Here is a 22,938-nt window from a genome sequence, read left to right as displayed (position 1 = left end):
CCCAATTAGATCAGAACAGAGACAAGGAAAAAGAATGTAATTTATTGGACCTGGTTATGAACTGATTCACGTCCCCCCAAAAGGCATGGTCAGGACCTAACCCTCAGTCCTGGGGAAGTAAACTCATTCGTAAACTGGGTCTCTGAAGATGATGAGGCCAAACTGGGTTAGGTGGGCCGGTGTCCTCCGAAGCAGAGGCTGTACGGATGGGCACAGCAGGAGGACACGGCAGGGAGGGGGGACGGCCACGTGACAGAGGCAGAGACTGAGTTCGGGGCTGCCAGCAAGCCCCCACCAGAGCCCCACAGACTGAAGGGGAGGCGTGATCCAGGGACACCCAGATGTCAGACCGGCAGTCCCCAAAACGTGAGGCAGTAAAGTCCCCTTGCCGGAACCGAAGTCCGTGGCACGTTGGTACAGCTGCCCCTCAGTGAAGCCCCCCAGGGGAAGCTGCATCAGAGTGTAGGAATACAGGTCGAGAGAAAACACGCAGACTTTCAAACTTGCTTCTGCTCTACTGCAAATACAGCTGTAATAATACAGATGCATAAACAGTAGCCTACATTAACTGTGCTACTTCATTATAATTCTCACTTATTCAGGCTTGCTGTTCAGATGCCCGATTTTTTTACAGCATAGATGTTATTAGATTATAATCTAATTTTAAAGTTTAAGATAAGAGCACTCTAATTGCCAAAACAATAAAATTTATTATAGTTCCTTGTTATCACTTATAATTTATCCTCAATAACCACCTCCTTTGAAAGGAAAAGGATTTTCAATGTACTTACTATATTCTGATTTTCAAATAATGACTTAGGAGCAGCCTGAGCTTTGCATGTCTTAAGATAGGACTGCCAATTAAATTCTTCTTCTTTATATCCTAGAGTAAGCACATATGAACAGACAGTAAATTAACAAAATATTTTATTTAGTTTTCCCTTCCCACTTTTATGTGCAAATCCAACATGCCTCAATCAAGCAATCAAATGATTTATTTTTAAAAAATTAAGGTTTAACTCATAAATTAGATTTGGCTATGTTTATTTTCAACAGATGGTATTATTTTGTCAGTTCTGAATGAACGGTAATGGTTATATTTTGCAGCAAGGAAGCAAATACGCATTGTACCCAGATGCACTTGTTTTCATTACAGCGCTACTTCTATCCGTGTATTGGTAGAATTCCTCAGCAAAAGACCAGTGAACTGGAGTAATCAAATTCTTTATTTTCCCCTCATCTGTTCTATTTTGAGAGGCTACCTTGTGGGAACTTCGGGAAAAAAATAGCAATAAAACAGACAAAATCTTTTTGCCCCTCACGGCAAGAATAACAATGCAAGGTTTAGGAAGTAAACATGTTTACAAATTACAATAAAGGAAACAACCTTGCCTTAATTTTCAAAATTTCATTAAAGCCAAATATCCTTTAAAAGGAAACTGAGCATTTATTTCATCCGCAAATGTGCTCTCTTCTACTTCCAGGAAGCAAAAGCCTGGAAGGAAGCAACAAACAGACACAACCAATAATTCATCATCTATAAGGGCTCGATTTACATAAGGCTTACAGCTTTCCTTCTCTCCCTTATCTTTACTATGTGTTTTTTGTTTAATCCTTTAACCCTCTGAAAATACCATTCTGCCATTAATTTTTCACTTAAAACCAAGGATGATTAGTTCATTAAAAAAACACTAGCCCTGAGAGAGGTCAAAAAATATCAAGCTTTTTGGATTTTTAACATTAAGTAAATGACACTAAATATGGTAGCTGAAAAATGAAGAACTAAAAGTAGTATCCTTCACATTAGGGATACACTGAAAAAAATGATACCTGTTAAAGTTGGACCTTCATGTAAACACAAAACAGGAAAAATCGCTGGCGGATTGTAATACTGAGGAGAACCCCATCAAAACAGCAGTAATCGCTGCTAGTTCAACCTCCACCTAAACGAACTCGTGGCGCCACAGTCTCTTTTCCAATCTTCTAAACACTAAGATCAGTAATTTAAACGCATAATTTCTCAAGTTTTTCTATATTCTAAAATATCAGTAAATGAGCATCATTGTGTAAACTGGCTACAACTAATTTATTTTTAAAAACAGTTTTTTCAAGGCCGTACATCTAATCATGGAAATGTGCAGCTAAAAATTAAAAATTTTGCCAGGTACGGCGAAAATGAGAGTTTACGTGGAAATAAGTACATGGACACAGTTCATTCTAAGTGCGAATCTATTTTTACAATGTCAAACATTTTAATAAATGTTTTCTACATCATGAATAATACGCTTAAATTTGGGCCCATCTGAATGATCATAAAACGTCTGAATTCTTAAAAATTCCAAATTAGCATGTAAGAAAATGAGTTTTTATTGAATTTAAAATATGAGCCCAACAAGCGACGATACCTTTGGGTGGATGGAGTTTGTGGCCGGTTTTCTCGCACCACCCCACCGGGTGAATGTCCAGGGCATCTGCGTTCACCCAGAAGTCATAGCAGTCGGAATACCCGTCAAAGTGCAGCTTTATCCGATAGCCGCACACCTGGGCAGGGGAAGCAGGAGACCAGGTGAGCACCAACACACAGCCCTCAACAGACGTCCATTTCCCTGGGCACCAACCCTAACCCAGCCGATGTCAATTAAACCACCCTTCTGGACAGCAACAAAACAACTAAACAAATCACAAAACGTCCAGGCACAGCCTACTGGGCTGGGAGGAGCTGAGCTGCAGGGTTCCAGCAACTCCGCAGGGCCACAAGGCGCCGTGCCTGCAGGTGAGGCGTGAGTCCCCGAGGCAGACGCCCCGCAGCCCCCGTGGCCAGCACAGCCAGTGCGGTGCTCCCGGAGCACTGCCTGTCACTGCTCTCTCCTCTCCACAGCGTGCCACATGCAGTCTACACGTGGAGAAGCCAATAGGCTCCTCGCCACCAGGGCTGGGCTGGGAGGGGGTAAGAACACCTGCCTGCAAGCCACACCTGGATGGGCAGGGAGAAACTGAGGCCACACAATGGCCCAGGTCCCACCCGAGTTAGAAGGCTGCGAGGGTTTGTGGGACCCGGGCTGGCTCACACTCTGCCTCAGCTCCTGGGGAGACGGCCTGGCCTCCGAATCTTCAGATGGAGCCATTCCATACCTTTCCCCAGCCCGGTCCTGAGCACCTACCTTCAGAGGCTGACCGAGGAGCCTGAGAGGGCAGTGCAGGACCAGGGAAGCCAGTCCAAATGCAACAAAGGAGCTCAGTTACCATCAGGGAAGTTCCAAAATAGCATTAAAATTCAAGCGACAGGACAGACTGCACAGGGTGAGTCAGTTTACGAGAAAAGCATGCATGTGAGTCTGTGTATATATTTATGTCAGTGTATTTGCATATGTGTGTGTGCTACCCCACCCCACCCCAAGCCAACAAGGAGCTCTGGACTGCTCCTCCTTAGCAGTGGCCCTCCCCTGCCTCGAGACACACCTGTTTCTCTCTCTCCAGCCTCCTGCCAACTGGACACTGCTGCCTGCCCCCGCAATGGCCCGAGGAGGGCCGGGAACTGCTGAGGCCTGTGGTCCTCCATCTGCCTCTGCAGGCCTGGCCCCAAGGCCCCCATCTCCCCCTGTAACCCCGCATGCCAACCTCCAGATCGTCCTCTCACTCACCCAACCCAGAGCCCTGGCTAAGTCTTCCTCCTCTTCCTGAGTAACGTCTCCATCACACTGACTCATTCATACCTTCTTTGCTTCCCTCTTTTCCTCCCACTTTACACACACATCCCATGGATCTCCTCCCTGGGAACTGCTGTGCCTCTCGGATAGGAAATAAAAACATCCAATTTCAATGAAGATATTCTCCAATCTTCCCATTTGTTGACCCCGCTGTCCCCAACACACCCCTTTCTCAACCTTATTGAGAACTCTGGCAGCTCGCCTTCATCCTTCTACTTTCTCCCTAGTAGCCCCCTGACCTCAAGCTGTCCTCCCTTAGCAAGCATGTAAAACGCTGTCCTGCCAATATTTTCAGATATTTGCCTTGATGTCCTCCCTAAAACATTAGCTTGGCCAAATCCATCCACCCAAGTGCCCCTCCTCTGCACCTGTGCATGGCCCCGAGAGAGATGACCCGGGTCCTGGGCTCCCCAGGCAGCACAGCAGCCCTCCGTGCCGTCCACCCGGCTTCCCTTCCCCTTCCTCACATCAGCCTTTTCCAACACTCCCCGCTCCTTCAGCTTCCACTCCACCATCGCCCACCCTCACGCCCAGCCCACGGTTCAGATTCCGCATCAGACACGCTCCCTCAAACGTCCGCCTGCAAGCTGACCAGCAGCCAGCACCTGGCCGCACCCATCCATTCCCCATCCCTGCTGTTACAAGCGGCTCCTCTCTCCCGGCTTAGGCTTGTCCCTCCTTAAATCCTCTGGGCCCCTCCGTGTCTCACCCCTCTGTATCCATTGTCTGCTTTCTCTCAAATTTCCAGTACTCTACTCCCCAGTGATGTCTCCAGAATTCAATCTCCAGTCTCTTCCCAACCCACAAAATAAAAAAGGAAGAAAGGGAGGAAAAGAAGGAAAAAGGAAAAAGGAAAGGAAAGAAAAGAAAAGGCCATTTCAGGCTTAGGCCAACAAATTCTTATACCCTGTCGGTGAGAATATGACCTTTTTGGAGAACAAAGTAGCAATATGCATTATAAATTTAAATGTCTGTAACTACTTTTAATGTGGCAATTCTAGGAATGGAGCCTACAGACAATGCTTATGAAAAATGAACACAGATATTAAAGTATGTTCATTACAAAAAAATTCTCATTTTCGTAATAATGATAAAATGAAAAACACTCAGTTGCTTATCAATATGAGAGTAGTTAAACGAATTATAATAGTTCCATGAACTGGATCCCAAAGTGAAAAAGGTATGTATATATACCATAATACATAAGATACATTAAGTCACAGAAGCAAGCTACAGAATATTACATACAATATGACACAACTGATTTGTAAAAAAGAAAAAATTAACACACACATATTTGGGTATGCAGAGGAAATTCAAGAGAAACACAGTCAGCTGCTCAGGGCAATTCTCTCCAGGACACGGGATGAGGAAAGGGGCTTGGAATAGAGGCCACCTATTTTTTATTTTATATATTCTTGAGCTAGTTGAATTTTTCACAGTGAGCAAGCATTAAGGAAAACAAAAATACTCTCCTCCACAAGCAAGAGTTGAATCACTCTCATGTGCGTGCACACACACCTTACACAAGTCCCTTCATTGCACAGCTGAGCTGCTCAAAGCAGTCCACACCTGCTGAACCTTCTTCCTTCACAGGCTCCCTTCCACCCCAAACGCTCAATGAGACTGCCCCAGCTGAGGGCACCACGCACCCGCCCTACTTGGGAATGACCACAGCTAGCCACGGCTGTCCCTCCCTCTTAAAAGCCCTGACCGGGATGGAAGGCCCACTCTCCATCTGTCCTCAGCCACTCCTATTCAGGCTCCTTTTCTCACTCTTCTACTGCCCGCCCACGAAAGCCGTTCTTGAGGACAGGCGCCCTTTCTTCCTCCCCCACGGGCAACCTCATCCACCCCGCAGGACAGGCACCAACTCTCTGCCGGGAACTCTGACTCTCCTTCCCACTCAGTCGGGCAGTCTCCCGAGCCCCAGGCGGAGAAGCACACCCTGTCCCATCAAGTCCCACAGACGGAGGCTCTCACGCTCTGGGAAAACCTGGAAATGAAGCTCCACGCCAGTTTTCCATATGAACAGAAGATTCCAGCCGCTCCCTTTTACGACCTATTGCAGTACCGCAACCTGCAAGTTACTTGGCCTCCATGTCTCAGCTTTCTCGTCTGAACAGCAGGGGAAACGGCTCAGTACTCACACAGCCCTGGGCATGGCACCTGGCACCCTCTGTAGCACACTCTGCAACGTGCGTCCTCACTCCCTGTGCCCACGATGACCCTTGCTGCTGTGCTCTGCGGGCGTAAAGCCCTTACAAAGCCAGTCACTGAGAGAACACGATGGCGGCCAAAACTAACGCAGGTCATCTGAGCATTTGGGGGACAATTTTTAAGTGATGCATTCCATCGGCTCCAGGGAGGGAGCAAGAAGGAGGCTATTACAGAAGTGCTCTTCATAACAGATGCACTGACACAGGCCTTTCCTTCTACAGATTTCAGAGCTACCTTGAAGCACTAAAAAGAATGCAAGCATTTACAGGTGTGGTCCTCGTGCTAAAGATCCGTACACGCGAACGCCGCGGAGTCAGACGGACCTGGGGCTCAACTCCAGGTCTGCCGTCTAGCCGTGCGCAGGGGCCTGTGTGCATTGCTCACGCCCGTCAGCCCGTCCCTCGTCCTCAGCACACAAGACACAGGGTCCTGTGAAGACCAAACGAGCTCATGCATGCCCCGAGCCCCGTGCACGCCCCGAGCCCCGTGCCCGGCACACGTGAGCGCACTACTAAAGCCTCACGGTCATCTAATCCTCCAAGCGAAGACGAGGCAAAGCCCACCTCAGCCACGGTGAGTGTGCAGTACACGGCCTGGTGCTCGGGGTCCACGCCTTCCAGCCTCATGCCGACCCTGAACCCGTTCTTGTTATAGGGGAACGACTGACACTGGAATGCAAAAGGAGACGGCAGCGTTAGCACTTTATTGCATGGATCTACATCAAAAACAGGAATAAATACCATTCCTAAAAAAATAAAAAGGACTATTCAGCCAAATAGATAAATCACTCATAAAAATCCTGCAGAAAAGAATCAACAGAAAAGCTGTAATCAGTCACAGAAAACGAAATTTACAATGCATTTTATGAATTTAAAAAGATGCTCAACATAATCCATAAAAGTTACATGAAATAAGATTTGAATGAGATGTATCCCACCCATCAGGAGGGAGATGAGAAGGTGGGTGACATGAGATGTATCCCACCCATCAGGAGGGAGATGAGAAGGTGGGTGACATGAGATGTATCCCACCCATCAGGAGGGGAGATGAGAAGGTGGGTGACATGTGAGATGTATCCCACCCATCAGGAGGGAGATGAGAAGGTGGGTGACATGAGATGTATCCCACTCATCAGGAGGGAGATGAGAAGGTGGGTGACATGAGATGTATCCCACCCATCAGGAGGGGAGATGAGAAGGTGGGTGACATGTGAGATGTATCCCACCCATCAGGAGGGGAGATGAGAAGGTGGGTGACATGAGATGTATCCCACCCATCAGGAGGGGAGATGAGAAGGTGGGTGACATGAGATGTATCCCACCCATCAGGAGGGGAGATGAGAAGGTGGGTGACATGAGATGTATCCCACCCATCAGGAGGGGAGATGAGAAGGTGGGTGACATGAGATGTATCCCACCCATCAGGAGGGGAGATGAGAAGGTGGGTGACATGAGATGTATCCCACCCATCAGGAGGGGAGATGAGAAGGTGGGTGACATGAGATGTATCCCACCCATCAGGAGAGGAGATGAGAAGGTGGGTGACATGAGATGTATCCCACCCATCAGGAGGGGAGATGAGAAGGTGGGTGACATGTGAGATGTATCCCACCCATCAGGAGGGGAGATGAGAAGGTGGGTGACATGAGATGTATCCCACCCATCAGGAGGGGAGATGAGAAGGTGGGTGACATGAGATGTATCCCACCCATCAGGAGGGGAGATGAGAAGGTGGGTGACATGTGAGATGTATCCCACCCATCAGGAGGGGAGATGAGAAGGTGGGTGACATGAGATGTATCCCACCCATCAGGAGGGAGATGAGAAGGTGGGTGACATGAGATGTATCCCACCCATCAGGAGAGGAGATGAGAAGGTGGGTGACAGGTGAGATGTATCCCACCCATCAGGAGGGGACATGAGAAGGTGGGTGACATGAGATGTATCCCACCCATCAGGAGGGGAGATGAGAAGGTGGGTGACATGAGATGTATCCCACCCATCAGGAGGGGAGATGAGAAGGTGGGTGACATGTGAGATGTATCCCACCCATCAGGAGGGAGATGAGAAGGTGGGTGACATGAGATGTATCCCACCCATCAGGAGGGGAGATGAGAAGGTGGGTGACATGAGATGTATCCCACCCATCAGGAGGGGAGATGAGAAGGTGGGTGACATGTGAGATGTATCCCACCCATCAGGAGGGGAGATGAGAAGGTGGGTGACATGAGATGTATCCCACCCATCAGGAGGGGAGATGAGAAGGTGGGTGACGTGAGATGTATCCCACCCATCAGGAGGGGAGATGAGAAGGTGGGTGACGTGAGATGTATCCCACCCATCAGGAGGGGAGATGAGAAGGTGGGTGACATGTGAGATGTATCCCACCCATCAGGAGGGAGATGAGAAGGTGGGTGACATGTGAAATGTATCCCACCCATCAGGAGGGGAGATGAGAAGATGGGTGACACGCGGCCACAAGCCTGCAGCAGAGACACACCTGTGCATCACTATCCCTGCTGTCATTTCATATCAGCGCTTAAAAAATGGACATCTTTGACTCAGCAGATTCTAGGAAATTACGCAACAGAGACACTCATGCATGCAAAATGACAGGTGTACAAGGTTATTCACTAAAACATTAATGGAATAGAAGATTTGGAAAACACAGGTACGTCTATGAGTCCAAAGGGACTAGCTCTAGTCGTCACAGAACAGCGAGGACGGAAGACATCGCGTTGGTGCAAAAGCACGGGAAAGGGTTAAGAGACCCCTTGGTGGTGGATGGAATAATCTCCAAACTGTCACGTTAAAAAAAAAGCTGAGTCCCAAACAGTACGTGACTTAGGTGATCAAGAGGCTTAAGCCTGGCCACAGGAATGTGTGCAGACCTCCTGCTCCCAGCTCCAGGGAGGCTGCAGAAGGGACAGTAACAGTGACTGCCTCAGGGGAGGCAGACCTGGGCCGGCAGGGAGAAAACTACTCCGCACTCTTTCAGTAACTTAGCATTCTGAACTACACAAATGCCTTACTGATCTAAGTAATTAGCTCTATTTAAGCTTAAAAAAAAGTGGAAAAGCCTATGCAGTAAAGGACTGGAATTCCGGAAAATAAGGCTATCAAATAAGTTCATTTATAGTATTTATTAGGTTTAAATTAAATGTTCTAAATGTAGATGTACTCGTCCTAATATTTACTATTCATCACTTCTTAAAAATTCCCTAAGTATAATATATATATAAAAAGGTATCCACAGAGGATTTATCAGATATCATTAACGTAATTTAATCATTTCAGCCAGGGGCTGGCACAGAGTCCAGTGAAGGCTTTTGTAGCTCGAGTTCTCCTGGGACGCAGCTTTGCCCATTCTTTGTGGAACACCCCTGTCTGCTTTCACGCTCCAGCAGCACCTGTGAGAGCTGCAATGAAGACTGTACTCCCTGCAAACTCTAACAGATTTACTCTCTGGCCCTTTGCAGGAAAAATTTGCCAACCCCTGTTTGAATCCAGGGCCAGTGGGTGGGACTTTGCTGGATGCCCACACTTCTAACTACTTGTGATAAAGAATTTTTAATTACTATTAATAAAACTGCAGCGACTCGTTCTTGGGTGTTTTGCTGTGACAGTACAGAAGCCTTGGTAACTCAGTCTTATTCTCCCAAAGCCATGGTGCTAACATGAAATTCCACGCCAGTTTTCCTTTATGTGCTAGACTTCTTCAGCAGCAGTAGAAGCACCTTGCTACCTGGTGAGAGGGGAGTGGGTGAGGAGGGGTGGCGGGGGCCCCGGGGGAAGGCACACAGAGAGGACCGACCGTCCCTCTGCGGAAACATGCATGGGATGGTCTGAGCCACGGGCCGCATCACAGTTCCTAAGCGGACAACGGAAAGGACGATGTCAGTCCTGACCCGCGATGCTCTCACCTCCTTGAACAACTTCGTGGGCACGGCCACAGCCTTTTCCTCCTCCAGGTAGGAGGTCCAGCACCAGGCTTTCTTTCCTTTGGGAGGCAGACCTGGGAGGCAAAAGACCAAGACGATGTCATCCCAAACCTAAGCGGGGCGAACTCTCACCACACCGCCAGCTGCTCTGCCGCTCCTTTCTCCCTCCCAGGGCTGACCCTTCTCCATCTTCCTTCCCGGCTCCTTTCCAAAGGAAAGAGAGTTAAGAAGTGGGCTGTGGTGTACACCATGGCTCCAAGGGGAGAGGAAAGAAGCTCTCACACTCAGAGGAAACGCAAAAGGCGCAGCAGAAAACCAAGTCAGAACAGTACCAGGGAAGCCACAGGAAGCAAGAGTGTCCAGAAGCAGGAGTCTCAAAAAACTTTTCTTAAGAGAGTAAGAGAAAAGGCCAGTGCTTTGAGTGATTAGGAAATGGCTGCTAATTTGGAGAGGGGAAAAAAATGTCAACATGACAAGAGTCCGATTTTGAATCCCAAAAGAATATATAACTGAAAAAGATAAGGAGGCAATTTTATTTTGGATAAATCTGACAAATAATGAGAATGAGGGGAAGAGTACAAGAGCCTGAGGGGTAGTTGGGGAAGGCTATTTTGGGGATGAGCTCTGCGTGGGCAAAGACGGAGCCCACAAAGGGGATAAAATCGGAATATCCAAGTGCGCTCGTTTCTAGGACTGCCGCGTAAATCCCCGTCGAGTTGGCCCGCAGCTGCAGGTCTGCGCCGTGTCTCCCTGTGTGTGCCCTCCTCTCACAAGGACGCTGGCCACTGGGTTTGGGTCCACTCTAAGCCCGCGTGATCGTCAGCAGCTACCTGAATTACAGCCGATCTGCAAAGACCCTATTTCTCAAGCCGGTCCCGAGCCGAGACGCCGGGTGGACGCGGGTCTCTGGGAGACACGACCCAGCCCAGAACACGGGGGAGCGAAGAAGACAGTGGATGGAAGGGCGTCCCAGGGAAGCCAAGAGGCTGGGCTGCACCCAGCGCAGAAACCACAGGGAAGGGAGAGGAAGGCTGAAGGAGCCGCCACTCTGAGGAGCTGACTCCCTCTGGGCTCCGCGAGGGCAGAGCGGAGGTCGCGCGTGGAGAGAAGGAAAAGCCAGGCTGCAGGCCTGAGGCGGGGCTCCCGAGTCCCCCCACGCCGCAGAGACGAGAACGGGAGAAGCCGACATGGGCCCCAGGGTCTGGTCCTCCCAACACTGACGCGGACCGAGGGGTGGGGCGGCATGAAGGACTGGCCAGCGGGAGCGACCGGCCAAGAGGTGGGCGGCGAGGCCTCCGGGGAGTGACCCAAGGGCCGCCCAGAGCCGGGTGTGAGTTCGTCCAGCCACCGTGAAGGCCAGAGGCAGACCTGAGGGGTGGGCTCCCCGGACAGCATCGTCCTGCCGACGGACAATGAACGGAAAAAAAGTTGTGTTTTGAGGGGAAACTTTAAAAAAAAAGTCTTGGGAAATGAAGCACAGGAAGTGAGATTTTAGTAAAAGTCAAAAGAAAAGAAACCGACGATGGAAAATAAAGTAAGAGGCTCTCATGCCTGGTCTGAAACTACTTCAAAGTTACTCATTTCTCGTTTTTGTCCTTTAGCGTCTTCAAAATCCCGATTTTCAGTGACCACATTTAGTCAAACAAAAACCCAAAGCAGTACTGCCGCTGCCCCGGTGTGCTTGGGAACGAGACGCAAACTTCTCCCGGGGGAACCTCCGACAGGCCGGCTTTCCCCCCACCACATACCCTGCTTTACCACACCGGAGTCGCCCCGTCTTTTCCTCCGAGCTCTCTGTGAGCCCCGCAGGATCCTTCCATCTTGTTTGTTCTCCTGCAATAAGAAAAGAAAATTATGACTTTAAAAGTTCACGAAATTGGCACCAATGAAAGGTAAGACAGCTGCCAGGAAGCATCATTCTCTGGCACTTCCTTTCAGTCGCCTGTCCTAACTTTCAAGGAAAGCAGGAGCACAGGTCGGGACAGCGGGTGGCGTCTGGCCTGGGGGCACGGCACCCAGAGGCCTCCAGGGCTACGCGGGGCTGGCACGGACGAGGTCCCTCCTCCCCGCGGCATCTTCTTCTCTCAGCTCCATGACCACCCCAGCCCTCACAGGCCCCCCTGCCTCCCTCAGTCCCCCTTGCTGGCGGCCCCTCCAGCCCACGCCCCCTTCTCTTCTCTATCTAATCACTCTCTCTGGGCTTTAAAGAACATTTCTATGCCAAATGCCCGCACCCTGTCGGCATCTCCAGCCCTCACCCCTTCCCTGACCTCCGCACTGGGCACCCAACTGCCCACTTGGCATTTCCACTTGGAGAGCTCACAGCACCTCCGGCTCCCTGAGGCCAAAAGACTGCTGATGCCCAACTTCTTTCTTTAGCTTCCCGTTCTTGGTCCACGGCAGGAGTTTGCAGGCACTTGTTCAAACACAACCCCAAGAACTGACCCGAGTTCTTCCCCCGCGCGCATTCCCTTCCGCAGTGCTGGTCCCGATGAGTCCACCTCCATTAAATACCCCAAATTCACTGGGTTTCTCCACAGCCTCATCATCTCCATTTCTTGCCACATCTCCCACGATAAACTCCTAACTGGTTTCTCTGACTCTACTCTTGCTCCCACACAGCAAAAGTATATTGATCATGTTAAAACATAATTCATATTTGTTTTAAATAAATTGTCTCCAATTTTCCAATAGCCCCCATCACACTCAGGATAAAATGGAAACAGCTTATTTGAGTTTATCCTAAAGCCTGACTTGAGGATAAATTGTACCCCGAGCTTCTCCAAGCCCACGCTGCTCAGTCACAGCCCTCTTGAATCCCTTGAGCAGAACCTGATGCTGGGCAGCTGGGACTCGTCCCCGAGGACCCTGTGCCCCAGGGCCCCTCCTCCTACCGCGCCGCCTGCTCACGCACCTCACGTGTTCCAGGTCCCCTGACAGCCCAACCTGGCCTGGTCCACCAGTCCTGTTCCCAACGTTAGTTCTCAGCCTCGCACTCATGCGACCTGACATCTCCATGTGCTCTGCTGGTTGACCACGCGCCCACCCCCCAGCCAGAACGTAATGTCCCTGAGAGACTCGTCCCTCTGTCCTAACACCCAGAGCACTGACAAGCAAATCACAGCTGCTCGCTACTGATCTGACAGGAAAGCCATCAAGACCCCAAAGTCCATATTTGTTTTCATATAGAACCACTAATTTATACTTCGGGAGTAAGATCATGTTTGGGGGTGGGGGGTGGTAGTTATATTTAATTATCTTTATTATGGTAACATATACAAACATAAAATTCATCACCTCAACAATTTTTAGGCATAGAATTCAGCAGCATTAATTGGATTCCCAAGTTACAATCAGCACATTTTGAATCACTTCTCCCCATGAATACTTGACATCTACCTGCTATATTCTACCTACCCTCAGGTTTTACGAGATCCATCTGCAATTTATCAAAATGGGTGGGAGTTTCACTGTTGAGGGAATTTAAGGTTCACCTGCAATACTGAAGAGGGTGCTGCTGCCTCTCCCACCCCAGAAATAAATTCTGGATCGTCTGCTTCGTCACATCCCAAGAGAAGGGACCTAATACTTCCACTTTGCAGCTGCAGACAGTGAGGGAGAGAGGCAAGCAAATCCGTGACGGTAACAAAGGGCTTTGTGGAACTAGCATCCAAACTCATGTGCCTAGGGACCACTGGGGTCACACTCACGGGACCACTGGGGTCACACTCACGGGACCACCGGGGTCGCACTCACGGGACCACCGGGGTCGCACTCACGGGACCACCGGGGTCACACTCACGGGACCACCGGAGTCACACTCATGGGACCACCAGAGTCACGCTCATGGGGACCAACTGGAAGCACGCTCACGCTCACGCTCACGCTCACCGCAAGTTGCCTAAGAAATACTAACCACCTCCTCGTCTCTCTCCTCTCCATCCTCCTTGGCATCAGCTTTCAGAGATAATTTCGGTTTTTTCTTCCGACTGCATTTCGGGTCCTCCTCCTGGTCGTCCTCGCCTGTTCCCCGCTCTTCCTTTGGATCTCGGCTGTGCTCACAAATCCAAACAAGCGACAGGAAACAAAACCAATCAACATTTACATGTTGATTACTTCAGAGCAAAATCTATTTTTAAAAATCGCCCTCTGAAGGAAAAAATATTTAACCACAAAGGGAAATTTGTAGGCATGAGAATACCATATATAATTATTACATATGACGGTTTTCAGGGTAGAAAGTGGAAATTATATTAATTTCAAAAGGGGACCAGCAATCTATGTGAAATGAGTTCTAACACGAAATTATCTTTCACATCTGCCACCATACTAATAAAAAATCAATTATTTAGAATGATTTGAGTGTTCAGGGAAATTTTGAAACAAGGATCTAGCAATTAAGAATGACAAGCCCAAGTGAAAAGGCCAAGTGTGGCTTTGTGAAACATAAGCTGGTCCACAAGAAGAGACAAATGCAAAGTCTGTGCTCATTAAATACGTGAGTAATTCCACTAAAACATAAATAAAAAGTCACTTATTTATATCGTATATAAAATAGGCAAGACATATGCCTTCTTGGTGACAAGGTGAATCTTGTCAGATATTCCCCAAGTGGGAAGGTGACGCGTGGCTGTCCGTTGCAGGTGACAACCCTGAGCTGTCACCCCCGACCCTGAGCTGTCACCCCCGACCCTGAGCCGTAACCCCTGGTCTGCAGTCACAGGTGACAACCCCGAGCTGTCACCCCCGACCTGAGCTGTAACCCCTGGTCTGCAGTCACAGGTGACGACCCCGAGCTGTCACCCCGACCCTGAACTGTAACCCCTGACCCTGACCTGTCACCCCGACCCTGACCTGTCACCCCTGACCCTGACCTGTCACCCTGACCCTGACCTGTCACCCCCAATCCTGACCTGTCACCCCCGGCCTGCAGAGGCCACAGCAACAAGGGCACAGGCCAGTCCCTCTGGTCACTTCTTTCATTTAACTGACTTCCGTTCGGTGGGAGCTCTGCTCCAAATATGGAGTCTTCACTGAGCGACCCAGGCACACCCCGAAATGTAAACACACTGTTTTCATAAAGATCAAAATCATAGAAATGGGTAGCCCAGAAAAATCGAAATGGTCTTCACTGGGAGCCATCAAATTAATGTGAACAGAAGAGGCAGAGGCTGTGTCGCTGGCGGACACCAGCTCTGCACGTCGGACCAGACGGCATGAGTAGCTGGGGCCCAGAAATGGGATCAGGGTCCACACCCCGCACAGGGAGTCTCTCAAAACCCGAACGGACAGCACAGCCAGGGCGCACAAAGCCTCTGCGTTCCCAGGCACCCTGAGCTTTGATTCTAAATCCCACCTTTACAGACGGAATGGGGCAACGACTTACTTGTCTTTGACATGCCGAGCACAGCTCTGGCTGCAGTAGTTTCCTCCAGACGGGCACTCGTCTGCGCTGCCATACTGACAGCAGCTCTCACAGAGCTGAAGGCCTTCTACTCTCCCCGTATCCTTCAGCAAGCTGAAGGGCACTCCGGTCTTCTCTGAAAAGACTAGAAGACGAGAAAAGAGCAAGACAAACCAACACCCTGGCAAGAGTTCCCACAGTACCTTCAGAATTCTTCTTCTAACAACTTTGTTAGCAACGCAACCAAAGAACACTGTTTGTTGAATGAATGAATGATCAAACAATAGCATTTGTGAAGGAGAAGGTGATGGGCTTGGCAGGAATCACTAGAGAGATTTACATGCCCACAAAAAAATTATCCTGTAGAAAAGATAAACAAAAGCTTGTCCAAGACATTTGGTACAGCACTCAATGCGCAATGGAGAAAATTTCACTAAATTCAAAAGATGAAACTGTCAATCTGCGCAATCCTATTCAAAAGCTTTACCTTTGAACAAAATTTAAAAACAGCCATTTATATCGCTTCACATCTATTACATTTGGATGAGTAATTTTGTTTTACATAATTGGCTGAATCAACAACTCTATCTTGTTTTGGTTTTTCGTTTGGTTTTTTTTTTTGCTTTTTTACTGACATGGGCAGGCTCCGAGAATTGAACCCAGGTCTCTGGCATGACAGGCAAGTCTATTTTGGTTTTAATGCCTGAATTATTTTGGTTTTATGCCTGAATCATAATTACCCAAATTGTTTAGGAACTCACATTTTCTTGTACCGGGATCATCAGGCTCATCATTCATTCAGCAAACATTCGTTAGGCACCCACTGACACTAACACTGATAATGACAGTTGAAACTTCGCCCACGAGAGCAGAGTCCAGAAGAAAAGACAGTCAAAAACCAAAAACAAACTAAAAATCATTTACAATAAAATGTGATACATGCACTAATAGGAGCACAAACAAGTTCCAGGAGAACAGAGGAAGAAATGATTCATCCAGCCTGGAGTGAAGTCAGGGAAAGATTTTCTGATACAAAGCTTCAAAAGGATTTCGAGAGCCAAAAAAGAATTGAGCAACTGGACAAAGAGGGAAACGGCATTTCAGCCAAAGGAAACAGCATGAGCAAAGGTGAAAAAAGCTAGGAAGCCACCCCAGGTACCAGGAGAAGTACCCCTAACTCAGGCTGCTGGCACTGCCAACACACAACACATGGAGAGAGGGACGGAGCGAGGAGACCCAGAGGCAGCAGCCTGGCAGCACCCGACTTTTGCACGTTTTGCTAAAGAGGCAATAAGAGATGGCTGACACGTCAGATGAGTGATCTACCTAAGCTCCCCTGACGTCAGCTGGAAGGGGTGACATCAGAAGCTGAGGGACTGTTTAGGAGGCTTCTGCAATGGTTCAGGACAGAGCTGGTAAGGGTGTGAATGAAGGTAGGGGCTGTGGTGACAGGCAGAAAAGGCCAGATCTGAGACAGACTTAGGAAATAAACACCAAAAGGATCAAGCAAGAGGATATAGGAGTGGGGAAGAGCAGATGCAGGGTTACTCCCAGATTCCTTGCCTGTTCACCTGGCGGATGGGGCTACCGTCAAGTGGAAATAAAATAGAGAAGAAATAGGAAAGAAATAGAAAATGAATCGCGTTTCAGACGTGGCGTTCGAGGTACCTGTGGGACATCCGGGTGGAGATGTCCAGTGTGCAGGTGGAAAAACAGGCCTGGAGCTCGGGGGAGAGGTCGGGGCTGGAGACAGAGGGAGGATCATCAGCATATAGGGTTAGACACAACTGTCCAGCAGACGAGAAAAAGGGGGCGGACTTTTGGCTAAAATAACCTGGGTGGAACATCAGGGTATTATGGATTCACTCGATAATTTCCAATTAACCTAGCGCTGTGACAGAGCTGGCATCAAGAAAGAAATCAGTTTGTCATAATTGTAACATACAAACACTGGCTCTGTTTCTGTCTCATTATGGAAATTTACATAAGAGCATGTGACAGGGAAACCACCCATGATTTTCAAAGTCCCATCTCATCATAAAAACTCAGTCTCCATTTTAAACGCTTGCAAGAAAAGAAGTTGAGGCGCTTACCTTCCTGCGCAGTGGGCACCATCCACGTGGTCGTGGCAGTGGCTTTCCTGACATTTTCCATCTCGCTCTCGTCTGTGATCACTTCCAGCGCTCCAAACTCATTCACCCGAAACTGGCGACGACACGGCAGAAAGGGCAAAACTTACACTCGTGCTCAGAGCAGCGGCAGCTGCAGAGCCGGCAAGGACAGCCTTCCAGCAAACCAAGTGTGCTTCAAAAGCTAATATAAGCAATTCTATCTGGGTAAGTTTTCTGTGAATACCAAGATCTGCGTGCTTTCCTAATGCTGAACGCTGGGGAAGGAGGAAGAAAACAAAGCAGCGAGGAACTGCTAAAGGATATAAAGGCCCCAACGCCGTCCCAGAGGGGCTGGCTCACTAGATGAGCTGCAGTTTCAAACATCTTCTGCTAAGCCCGTCTTTAAGTGTCATTTTATTGCTTACTTAATAATCAAAGTCAGGGAAAGGAACGACACTATTTTCCCACGAGTCAACTTGTCTAACACAAGCTTAGCTAGTTCAAAAGCAGCAGCAGCCCAGGAAAAATGACCTGTCCGTCCACCCAGGAGGAATGACCTGTCCTTTCCAAACCCGTGGACTCCGAGGCGGGCCTGGGGACGGCGGAGCAGAGCCCTGCGCGTCCGGCCCTGCGCGGCTCCCCTGACCTCTTAAGCGCGCCCTACTATGGCCGTCTCCTGTCCGCCCCAACCCACAGGAACAAGTCTGCTAGCTAGAGGCCAATTTTTTTTTTTTCGCGAAGCATAAGGGCATTTTGATTTTATGGACATTTCAATCCTAAATATTGAAAACGTCCTCTCGCCTCATGGGACGCTTCAAACAAAACACGGTTCTGCAGCAGCCTGGCTCCACCATGCGCATGCGCGGGTGTGCGCCGCAGGGAGCCTGCGCCTCGCTGAGAAACTACCCGTCAATTTCAGAAAGTTTTCTGTATTCTTTCTACTTTCTTTTCCCCAAAACTTTAAGGATCTTGTTAAAATTACAGGTGATGGAGAGCTATAAAGTTCAAAATTCAAAAGGAGAATTAACAGAGTAATTAAAGGACAAAATAACTTTACTTTCTACAAAAAGTATCCTTAAACTAAAATAATAATCAATTTTAAAGTGGTCAAGCCTGAAAATTTGTACTTCTTTCATACAAATACATATTTATGAACATGCAATTATATATATATAATTTAAATAAAGCCATCTATTTCCCCAACTAATAAAAGATTTGGTCTATAAAAACAGAATGATTTATTTTGCCTCCTCATGTACAGCACAGAAATCAGAAAACTCACAAGCAAAAATACCAATCAGATTATACCTTTTACCAGGTGAAAACAGCATCGTAAACAATTTTCTGCACATGGTTCACAATTGCTAAATGCTTTCTAGACTGAACAAGTTGGAATAGTTAAGGGAACTGAGAACCCTTCTTTCCAAAGATGATTTCCACATAGGCTCCCAAGCAACCTAGTATGCACACTTATAAACGGCCCACTAAGATGAGACAAAAAGTTAACTGGAAAGAAACAGACCTAAAGTAGCTTCACTTTTTGGAGAAAGAAATCAAACCAAAAAAAAAAAAAAAGTCAATTTTAAATATCTGAAAACATGTTTCAAAATAAGGCTGACAGTACCATCTACTGGGCAAGAGTAGAAAAAGCATGATGTCCTGATAATTATTAGTTAATAATATTAAAGAATGTGATTGGAAATCCATTCCGAATAAAAAAGAAAAACAACAGGCACAGACCTGACCATTCATTTCAGGCAACTAGATTTTCTTTCATTATCTGTTATTAGTGAACAGTTACGCTTATTTTACAAATATAAAATGTGAGAAGCAGAACCAACATTTTACATTAAACAGAAAGTCTCCTGTGGTCTAAGTTCCATATTGCTGCTAAGGTGCCAACCACCCAGCATTTCAAATACGAAAGAACACCAAATGGAATCTTCAAATACAAACACGGACCTGTGACACAGAGAAGCTTTAGGCTCCCGTGCTTTTAACGGTGAAAGGTTATATACCTACAATACAGCATTTAATCCCAGTCATTTCTTCCTTCTCCTAACGTGAATCGCCGGTAACTGACCTAGAGTCTAAGCACAAAGTCAAGATGCAACGTCACTTAGGGACACACTCCTCTAAGCCACAGTCCACGGATGACCTTCAAGGACCAATGAATATCCTAACGTTATGTGCAAAATCATATTAGGTGCACGTGCTTCTCTGGGGACAGGGATCACGGGTCACATCCTATTCTCAGTGGTATCCTTAAATCCTGAAAAAGTAAAGCACTGACGCTCTAACCAAAGTTACTTAACCTCAAAAATTAAAAATTAAAACTCGAAAGCATTTTCAAAGTATCCTATCATATGCAAAAAGATATAAGGATCAAGTTTTTTCCCAGCTTCTCAGTTTGGCTGTATTGGCTTCCCTGACGTTACTACAGTAGAAAATGTTAGACGATATAGGTCATGCGATGATAACACATCATTACTGATGCATTATTGCTGCTCCACGAACAAAATTCCAGAAAGACCAATACATTTCCTCACACTTTTCCCAGTAAAACGGTCAGGCTCTGAAATCAGTAGTTTTACGACAGCTTTGCGAGCACGGATGTGTGATCTAATCACCTATTTCTTTTTTTAAAGTTATTAGTTCTTTTAACCCAGAGCACTAAAAAGCAATCCAAACACTTGTCAAATGAGTCCGTTCTTCAATTAAGAATATAAAAATTGTGAACTTTACAGAAAAGGTTACCACGCCGATCTAACACTTCGGAGTGTGTGGGCATACCAGGTCCCTCAGAAAACAATTATGTCTGAGACACAGAAGGGATGGCAAAGGTTTAGTCTTGGCTTCAGCTCCCTTTGATTCAAATTCTCTTTATTTTTGCTTGTAGGGGCAAAGGATCTTTTGCCTAGTTCATCTAGGTAAATGTTTTAAATAATAAGTCATTAAAAGCACACTGAGGTGAAATTTTAGTTCTACCAATCTGTTTTGAGGGCAAAGATGCTTGGAAACTGAACTGTCTTTAACGTTAATCAAGATGGGGCAAAACTGCCCTGGGGTAGGTAAGTTTTAGGGGGAGTTTTCTGCATCCTTGCTGGAGGGAGTCGTGTTAGGTGTCAACTACTGTTTCTAGACGCCCTCACTCTCGGGAATGCATCTGCATTTCACTGAGGGACTCCTAAAGCCTAAATCCCTGAGACAAAGGGACCCACGTCTGTGGGTCAATTTCCGGTGGAGAAGGGTCTTTGGCACCAGTTCTCACACCGCCGGCCTCTGGCCTATTCTTACGCCTGGCGCTGAGACATTACCGCACAAATACTAAATCGGGTTTTAAAAGAACAAGTAGACAGTGGTGAAGTTTTGAGTCTTTCTTAAGCAAAACTGTCTTGTCGATGGCCATCATGTTTTCAAGAGTACCTGTGGAGGCCAGACACAGTTCTCTCTTTCCACTCTGCATCATCTGTGCTTTCTCTCTTCTGAAACCTTTCTTTTTTCCTCCTCCCGTCACCTCCCCCAAACTCTATGCATAAACTCTGACTTATTTTTCAGGCGCTTGACGCTCAAATGGCATGTGCTTTTTCAATGGCTACCATGAGCCTTCCAACTGAAATAAATTTTACCTGCTCCAAACTCCTTCAGCATTTTCTTTGCATCTCTTGTATATAAGAACTTTTTCTCACTTCAGACACAGTACAGCAGTGGAAAGAGCACCAGTTTTATTATGAGAAAAGCCTGAGATTCAGTTCTACCCGTAACTAACTGCTGACCTTAAGCAAATGACTCAAGCACCCTAAGCCTCCTTCGCCTCATCTACAAATCGGAGACAATGACAGAAGCTACCACAAGAGGGCAAAACAAAAGGGTTAAGAAAAAAGATACAGGTAAAGCGCTTGTCACCGAGCACGCTCTCTTTCCTTCCATTACTGCACCCGAAGAAGGAGCTCTCTGAGTTCTGTTTTACATAAGAGCTGGTTGCCCATGGCAGAGAGCCCGAGGGGGGTACCTCAACAGAGAATAGGAGAAAGGGCCCAAGGGATGAAGTCTGCAAGGAGCACCTGGGCTGGCCAGAAAGCAGGTGGCACTGAGCAGTGACGTGAGATGCAGCCGGGGTAGAGAGCAGTGGCCAGATTACAAACAAAAAGCAAAAAAGAAGCCCTGCGGTAAACTAAGCAGCTTCAACTTTACCATGAAAGACAGGGGCATCTGCTAATGGATACTGTGCTGGTTTGAAAGGAGGATGTGCCGTAGAAAAGCCATGTTTTAATCCTGATCCATCTCATGGAAGCAGCCATTTCTTTTAATTCCTATTCAGCACTATAGGTTGGAAACTTGATTAGATTATCTCCATGGAGTTGTGGCAAACCCAATTGTGGGTATTAACCGTGGATTAGAGGGAGACGTGACTCCACCCATTCCAGGTGGGTCCTGATTAGTTTACTGGAACCCTTTAAAAGAGAAAACATTTTGGAAAAAGCTTTAGAGCCAGGAGAACTATGAGAGCCTGTGCAGACAGAGACCTTTGGAGACAAAGACAGAAAACGCCCCCAGGGAGCTTCAGGAAACCAAAAGCCTGGAGAGAAAGCTAGCAGATGTCGCCATGTTCATCATGTGCCTTCCCAGTTAAGAGAGAAACCCTGAACTTCATCAGCCTTTCTTGACTGAAGGTAACCTCTGATTGGTGCCTTCATTTGGACATTTTTATAGACTTGCTTTAATTTGGACAATTTCACAGCTTTAAGAACTGTAAACTTGCAACTTAATAAATTCCCCCTTTTAAAAGTCATTCTGTTTCTGGTTTATTGCATTCTGGCAGCTTGCAAACTAGAATCGATATTAAGCAGAAAAAATGGCCTAACTCAATGGACCAGCAAGCATGAGGCTTTTACAGAAAAAGCTCTTTCAAAATGGCAATGCTACCAGAAGCATGTAAAAATCTGTTCCATGATAAGAAACTGCTTTCTACGTATTTTAAGTGACTTCTTCATCTAACTTCAGCTGGTTGTCTTAGAATGACATAGTTGTTTGTTAGGAGACCTCTCATAAAAGAGAGGCCTCGATAGTGTTAATAAAATAGGGAAAGTATTGTGTGTGAGAATAAATTGCATGACTCATTCAAAACTCTTTACAATATCTTAATTTTGTGAAAGATCATTTCTCAACCGGATCATTTTAACAACTCAGATTTTAATAAAAGAAGCAAGTGAATGAGAAATCTTCAGCAATGTAATTTATTGGCTAATCTCAGAATCTCCTCAGATAAAAAGCGTAAAAAGGTAGAAAATAAATCTTAAATTCTTGTTGGGGTATCAAACTATGCATAGTACATGCAGTGAACTGGATATGGCCATGGCCGAGATAATCAGATGAGTCTAAAAGCCATATAAAAACAAGTAATAAATAAAAGTCATATCAAATAACTCAGATTATAACACCCATAAAATTGCTTAATTACCTGATTAATTTAATAAAAGTAATAGGTTAGTTCCTAAATTCCTTCACTTAGAAAATTTTAAGGCAATTCAAATTCCTTAGGGATACACTTCACTA

The 22,938-nt window shown here is 47.0% G+C and overlaps 1 protein-coding gene across 6 annotated transcripts in view; it reads right to left on the bottom strand.

The window, feature by feature from the left end:
- L3MBTL3 (L3MBTL histone methyl-lysine binding protein 3) overlaps positions 1-22,938 on the bottom strand; it is a 120,937-nt gene that overhangs the window by 72,455 nt on the left and 25,544 nt on the right. For 4 of the 6 annotated variants that reach the window (XM_077162880.1, XM_077162881.1, XM_077162883.1 and 1 more), the window contains exons 4-12: positions 17,365-17,476; positions 16,940-17,014; positions 15,254-15,416; positions 13,784-13,919; positions 11,616-11,700; positions 9,850-9,941; positions 6,491-6,595; positions 2,406-2,541; positions 792-883 (exon numbers count right to left, since the gene is read on the bottom strand). In XM_077162880.1, coding sequence (XP_077018995.1) covers positions 792-883; positions 2,406-2,541; positions 6,491-6,595; positions 9,850-9,941; positions 11,616-11,700; positions 13,784-13,919; positions 15,254-15,416; positions 16,940-17,014; positions 17,365-17,476 — 996 coding nt within the window. The remainder of the gene's footprint in view (positions 1-791; positions 884-2,405; positions 2,542-6,490; positions 6,596-9,849; positions 9,942-11,615; positions 11,701-13,783; positions 13,920-15,253; positions 15,417-16,939; positions 17,015-17,364; positions 17,477-22,938) is intronic. The other 2 variants (XM_077162884.1, XM_077162885.1) reach the window with 2 other exon arrangements.

The sequence above is a fragment of the Tamandua tetradactyla genome, chromosome 5, assembly GCF_023851605.1.
Source record: "Tamandua tetradactyla isolate mTamTet1 chromosome 5, mTamTet1.pri, whole genome shotgun sequence".
Lineage (NCBI taxonomy): Eukaryota > Metazoa > Chordata > Mammalia > Pilosa > Myrmecophagidae > Tamandua > Tamandua tetradactyla.
Note: the sequence above shows the minus strand (reverse complement) of the source record. Positions and strands in the feature narration are given on the sequence as shown.